This window comes from Engraulis encrasicolus, chromosome 17 (assembly GCF_034702125.1).
Source record: "Engraulis encrasicolus isolate BLACKSEA-1 chromosome 17, IST_EnEncr_1.0, whole genome shotgun sequence".
Taxonomy (NCBI): domain Eukaryota; kingdom Metazoa; phylum Chordata; class Actinopteri; order Clupeiformes; family Engraulidae; genus Engraulis; species Engraulis encrasicolus.
The window spans coordinates 31,345,632-31,353,131 of NC_085873.1; the positions used below are offsets into that span (position 1 = coordinate 31,345,632).

Consider the following 7,500-nt stretch of genomic DNA (forward strand, 5'->3'; position numbering starts at 1 on the left):
GAATTGCTCTGTGTATGAAATGCGCTTTAGAAATAAAATTGCCTTGCCTTGCCTTGCATTATGAAGATGATGTAACTATTTGTACAGTCATACGTTTGTCCTTAACAACAAAATACTAAAAGCCCTGCATATTTACCAACTTACAGTCCCTAACCGTTTTAATACTGGGTTAGCATGGCAGGCAGACAGACGTTTCGGCCTAAGCCTTCTTCAGCGTCTTTGGAAGGCTTAGGCCGAAACGTCTGTCTGTCTGTCATCCCTGAGTGCAGCTTTTTTTTTTTTTTACTAAACATGAACTTTGCTGTTTGCTCGCACCCGAAGACTTTGTATGAAACATTTGGGAGTTGAGAGAACTTTCTCTAAAAAAAGACTATCATGGTAAATACCAGCTATACAAAAGTGATCAATATGCATATTTCATCTGGGGCTCTTGAATGGGTAGAACTGCAGCGGTCAGTTTAACAGGTGGCTCTGTGAAGGAAGTAGGCCTGAACAGCACATTAAAGGTTGCCTGGTTAACACCAGACCTGAAACGATTGTGTAGAACTAAAGGCAGTATGGGAGTTCCCAGGCTACATTAAAGGTGCACTGCTTAATATTTTTAGTAGTTTATTTCCAGAATTCATGCCACTCATTCACAAATGTTACCTTTTTCACAAATACTTACCACCCCATCAAATTCAGAGTACTCATTATGACTGGGAAAATTACACTTTTTTATACTATATGTTTTCTACATGTCAGCCGTTTTGGATTTCCAGGAAAATACTTTTTTTTTGCTGCAAAGCTTACTGTACTAATGGTCATACTAGTAAACATTAGTTAATTACTCTGTAAATATTCATAAAAGATCACATTTGGAAATGGGTTGCACAGTTTCAACGAACAGCCTAGTTGCAATACCTACTCCAGCCACCATCTTACAGTGCACCTTCAACCTGAACACCCCACAAATCACCATTTCTCTTTTTTATTCTTCTGAAAGGAAATGTGTGCGCGCACACACACGCACACACACACACACGCACACATACACACACAGAGACACACGCACACAGAGAAACACACACGCACACACACACACACATATATAGTGGAACTCACATCTTGCCACAATGGGCAGCAGTTAGAACCCACTGGTCGTTAAGGAGAGAACCACCGCACATACGTGGCTCCTAGAAAACACACACACACGTCATTAAGGAGAGAACCACGCCACATGTTAAGTGTCCAGAACACATCTCTCTCAAAACACAGATTTCTCTCTCTCTCTCTCTCTCTCTCTCTCTCTGTCTCTCTCTCTCTCACACACACACACACACACACACACACACACACACACACACACACACACACACACACACACACACACACACACACACACACACACACACACTAAGATAAATACACACCAAGAAAACCACACACACCTTCCCAATATTCATATGAACGTAGACCATCCAGGGCCATCTTCCTTCTTTTGCATCATGGCCACCAATCACAGCATTCCTCAACGAACCTACACAGACACACACACACACCATAATATCTTTGTGGGGCCATACTTTCATTCTAGGACAAGTGCACTATTTTGAACAGTTAGACTCCTTTCTGAATTGTCTGTGATAGAGTGGCTTTCAGACTTGTTCCCTAACCCCGGCCGTAACCACTAAGTGAGAGGCATACGTTCAAACACGAACGTATATATAGGGTGGTTTAAAGCAGTGGTTCTTAACCTTTTTTCTTTACGCACCCCCTTACCTGTGCCCAAGACAAGCCGCGCACCCCCAACCCAAACTTCTTAAGACCATTGGGAAACTCCACTCTCCAACTCCCGTTGTCATTGTGACACAGCACTCCACAGCACAGAAGTGAACACTGCACACTGCATACAACGAAATTGCATTTATGCCTCACCCGTGCAAGGGGGCAGCCCTCAGTGGCGCCCCATGGGGAGCAGTGCGGTGGGACGGTACCATGCTCAGGGTACCTCAGTCATGGAGGAGGATGGGGGAGAGCACTGGTTGATTACTCCCCCCACCAACCTGGCGGGTCGGGAGTCGAACCGGCAACCTCTGGGATGCAAGTCTGACGCCCTAACCGCTCACTTCAACACGTGTATACACACTGTAAAATGATTTAAGTAATTAATTACATTGCTTGAGACATTAATCAATACCTTAATTACTTAACATGGGGACCAAAACATGTTTTAACTTGGTTTTGATTTGGCCTGTTCACAAGCAGAATTTTGGTCACAACCTCAACACAAACAAAATTCCGTGCACCCCCTGAAATCTCTGGCGCACCCCCAGGGGGTACCCGCACCCCAGGTTAAGAACCACTGGTTTAAAGAGCAGTTTTCAACATGCCCATAGATGGCCATTACAAAGCTAGTTGAGACAAAATCCAAATGAGGTAAATAACGGAAGACAGCAGCAAACATGAAAACAATGGTGAGTACCACTCTACTTTATTGCAGACAATTCAGAAAAGGGGCTACATGTTCAAAATAGTGCACCTGTCCTTTTTCCCTAACAATAGCTCAAGAATACTTCACTGTGCCCACACCAAAACAACCCCTAACCTTACCTTATCAGTGAAGAGCTGTTTTCACACTTTACCCAGTAACAACAAAACTACTAAACTACTAAAATGTGGGCCCCATCAAAGTACCATTAAGAGGATTTTACTAAATTAGTGGCAACTAGAGATGGGATTTATGGCTCTTTGACGGGATCTGGATCATAGTGGCTCATTCCTTTCAAAGAGCCGTCCAAAAAAACTGGCTCTTTTGGGTCTTTTTTAAAATAATTATTCAGTGTTTAGAATGTAAAGTTTGGACTCCACCTCTAGGTCAGTGGTGCTCAAACTGTGGTACGCGTACCACTGGTGGTACTTGAGACATCTCTGGTGGTACTTGGAAGAATTATTTTTTTGTGCATTGATTTGAAGGCTGATCAAGTTGTTGCAGTTGAAAATGTCTCTTTGGTCTCACATTTTGTAATATTGAATTGTATGAATCTGAAAACATAATGCAGAATAATACTAGGCAAGCAAGAAATTTAAAAACAAACTTGCACTGAATGTGACCGTAGCTCTTGATGCCATTATGAACCTCTCCTGTATTGACTGGCAAAAGTGAATATGGAAGGCCTTTACTGCGATATTCTAATGTTGGTTGTCAAGGTGGTACTCAGAGAGCTCAATATTTTCTCAGGTGGTACTTCACACAAAAAGTTTGAGAACCACTGCTCTAGGTCATTTTGTCCAAACAACAACTGATTATCCTTGTGCTTTTAAAGACCGTTTCTGCCACTCTTTAATGGCAGACAGTTGTGTTTTTTCCCAAATGTGAGTACTCACGTCAAGGTCACGTGCTTAAAATTAATATAAAAATGAACAGAAAAGTGGTTAAGTGGCTCCCCCAGCTGTGATCCGGTTCCTATAGTTCACTTCTGGGAGCCGTTCAAAAGAACCGACTCGTTCGTGAACGACACACCTCTAGTGGGGACAACTGCCCCCACAATGGTTGCTAGGGCGCACACACACACACACACCACGGAATTCCATTTTGCTATGACAACTACCGGTAGTGAAGAAATGGCACAACAGGCCTAACACACGGCACACATACAATAACAATACACACACTGACCTGAGGCATTGCTGACCAGCAGCACGACACAAACCCATACGCCGAGCATCACGCTGCAATCTGCTGTCTCCTCACACACGCACACTTTTAAAACACAACATGGAGCATCATGCCTCCTCCCTCCCACACACACACAAAACACACACTTACACACGAGAGTGCACACACACATACACACACACACACTTACACACGCGAGTACACACGCACACACACACACACACACAGGCCTAGATGAACAGCCTTGATAAAAAGAATAGATAAGACACACACACCACCAGCATGCTAGCAGGCAAGAAAGAATATCTTCACAACACTACACACGCACGCACACACACACACACACACACACACACTATATTTATCACAATCTTTGATATAGGCCTACTTCCAATGAAATGTAAGCATTTAAGCAACACACACACACACACGCGACATGGAATAGGTTAGTCTTTGCCACGTCGTTTGCTCTGTTCATGGGCGCATAGTTGTATCTCCTCATCCTAAATTGGGCGTGAGCGATCGAGCATCCCTTATAATGCTTCTGCTGTCCCCTCTTTTGTTCATGAAAATAAGGGCATGCACAACTTAGTCAACAATAAACGATTGCATTCCGAATTTCATGTCTTGTGTGTCTTGGCTTCAACCTGTTAATACATGGCGTTATAAATTTGCTGTTGCCAGCAATGGCAATGACCAAGTCATAGTGCATTACTAAAGGCTCTGTGTTCTGTCATAGTATTGTAATGCTATGGTAGTTCACTTTTCAATGACTAGTACAGCGTGCCACTGGAGGCACAATGTGCATTAAGGGGTTAGTGGCCCTGACAGAACTGGGCATGGCTGGACTGGGCCAAAACAAATCAGGCTGCCGACCAGGCATTTTCAGCCAAGACCAGTCCGCCAGGCATTGAGAGAGACTTTAAAGCCTGTGACAACTTTTTTATTTGTCAATACATTGGTTGGTCTGTTTTGATTCTACCTGAAAGCGCACGCTAGCCTGGCTCTCGCGCAGACCCTTAGTGCTTCGTGCATCTTCGTTACACTTCGTGTGAGAACCAGGTTATGCGCACGCAGCCCGGGATCTCAAAATATTAAGTGGCTATGTTTAACATTGTTAAACATGTGTTTAACATTGGAGGTGGCATTGGACCAGTGTGGTGCGTGGTTAAAACCTGTTTTCTAGACGGCTGGATGTTGTAGTGCAGTGGTTCTTAACCTTTTTTCTTAACGCACCCCCTTCTCTGTGCCGAAGACAAGCAATGCACCCCCAACCCAAACTTCTACACGTATATTCACACTAAAAATTATTAAAAGTGATTGATTACAATGATTCTTGCATTAACCAATACCTAAAATATGTCTTAATGTGGTCTTAATTTGGCCTAATTACAGAATTTTGGTCACAACCTCAACTCAAATAAAATTCCGCGCACCCCCTGAAATCTCTGGCGCACCCCCAGGGGGTGCCTGCACCCCAGGTTAAGAACCACTGTTGTAGTGGTTTCTGTGGTTTCTGTACTCCTACCGACTCCATTCTGGGAGAACATATCTTAACGTGAGTACATCAGAATTGATTCATATGCAGCTGCACCCATCCTCTGCACAGTGAATTCCAGTTTTTGCCTTCTTGTTCGCGTTTTAAATACCCACTAGGCAGGGCCAACAGATACAAGCACTCGTTCATACCCTCTGCAGCTGTTAAAACTCCACTCCACATAGTGACATGCACAGCATAGCTTATCTCCTCATCTTATGTATATATGAATATATGTATGGTGAATATTTGTGAATATATGTGCAATGTTGTGTGTAATGTCCTTGTGTCTTCTTCTGTATTTATGTATGTACGTGTACGCTACTTGACACCTTAATTTCCCTCTGGATCAATAAATGATACTCTACTCTCCCTCTACTCTACTTATTTTATTTATTTATTTCTGTACCCCCGTCCTGTTTTTACGTGTTTCACATGCTTTTTGTGACAGTGCAAGTGTGTGTGTGTGTGAGTGTACCACTACTGCAAAACAATGGCTCAAACTGGACAAATAAAGCTAGGCCTACTAAATACAGTTACTACTACTACTATTGAAGTCAGATTTGTAGAAAGTACAATTCTGGGTTCCTACCTTATCACTAAAAAGGCATCCACAGTGTCATTAAAATCCATGCTGGTCAGGCTCCAAAGTGTCTGATTTCACGGAATGACCCAGTCATCTTATTGTTCAGAGTGGGATTTGAACTTGCATCTGATCATCAGATCAACAGCCTTACCATCACAGCTTCAATAGGCCTACTCCTCTCCTGTGTTATACTGTGGGCTTTGAGCTTTTATTTTGAAAGGACACTGGGGAGATGACACGAAACGAGACAGACGGGGTAGGGTTGTGATATGGCAGGATTCACGCCTGATTCAAACCACAGCTCTCCCATTAACGCAGTTATTTACCATTTATCTTTATATTTTTTTGTAAAATAAAAACTGACAATATTTTCTTTACTGATAATGGGCAAACACATGCCTTTACTGAAAAAAGTTAAAAAAATAAATAAATAAGGGATTGTTTTGCACTTAGCATTATTTAGTGGTTCCCAGAGATGTATAAAGTACTGGAGAAAAGTAGTGGAGTAGAAGTACCAGTATCATCTTGTCAAATGACTTGAGTAAAAGTCAAAAGTAACCTTTCCTTACCTTACTCAAGTAGAAGGACAAAAGTATTCAAAATGTGTTGTACTTAAGTAAAGCAAGTAGAAGTATTGCAAGTTTTGCTACTTGAGTAAGAAGTAGAAGTAGAAGTAAAAGTACTGCATTAAAAAAAATGGGGGGGAAAAAAGTCAGTCAAAAGTTTGAATACCATTTGGTTTATTAGAGCTCTGTACAATAAGTCTCTTATGAAGTGCAAATACCATTATGGTTTGTTATTAAAACAGCTTTGTAACACAAGTTCAGTTTTTAAGAAAACGTAGGGCAGTAGTTTTACTGCTTAAAACAGTGCTTCCATTTTCAGGTTCGAAGGAGAATTTTTGAATGCCAGAAGCTCTGTGGGCTTGGGCAGGCAGAGCAGACACTTCATACGAAATGAATTCTCTTTTTGTCCCTCAAAGGAGAACATTGAATCTAAATAGGGCCAGGGATGGCAGCCGTCATCCTCCTCCTCCTCGCCGCAATGTGAGGTGGTTGGTGTCGTTGATGTTAGTTGATGGTGATACCTCGTCTACCTCATCCATCTTGCCAACATGCCAGTGTCAAAGCCAACTGAGCGTCACTGACCGCGCCAAAAGACATGCACGAGAATGCGACCTGCTTTTATTTCCCTACCATTGCATCGCCCACTGACCGGGAACACGTTCCATCATATCTGACAGAGCCATCTAGCGCTCGGGCATAGAAACGAGTAACGGGTAACGAAAGCAGCACATGAAACATATATCGGAGTAAAAGTATTAATTTCATCAGAAAAATGTAGTGCAGTAAAAGTAAAAGTATGAGGAAAAAAAATATTACTCAAAAAAGTACAGATACTGCAGTTTAGTACTTAAGTACAGTACTTTTACTTCGTTACTCTGGTGGTTCCCAACCTGTTTCTGCGGCGACCCCCTTTTAGACCCAAGAATATTTTCACAAACAGCAAAAAAAATGTGATAAAGATATTTTTTGTTGATTCGATGTTGTTATCCACCATCTCAAAGAGTAAAAAAAAACACGGCCAATGAATGCTTCAGCAACTTTATTTATGCATCCTGTATGGCAAAGCACATGTTTCAGTGTGTGTGTGTGTGTGTGTGTGTGTGTGTGTGTGTGTGTGTGTGTGTGTGTGTGTGTGTGTGTGTGTGTGTGTGTG

At 42.3% G+C, this 7,500-nt stretch overlaps 1 protein-coding gene across 1 annotated transcript in view; it reads right to left on the reverse strand.

Moving 5' to 3' along the window:
• Nucleotides 1-7,500, reverse strand: part of LOC134466984 (coagulation factor VII-like) — a 24,964-nt gene that overhangs the window by 6,375 nt on the left and 11,089 nt on the right. Inside the window, exons 7-9 of the mRNA XM_063220913.1 lie at nt 3,659-3,725; nt 1,431-1,519; nt 1,105-1,175 (exon numbers count right to left, since the gene is read on the reverse strand). Of these exons, the coding sequence (XP_063076983.1) occupies nt 1,105-1,175; nt 1,431-1,519; nt 3,659-3,725 (227 nt within the window). The remainder of the gene's footprint in view (nt 1-1,104; nt 1,176-1,430; nt 1,520-3,658; nt 3,726-7,500) is intronic.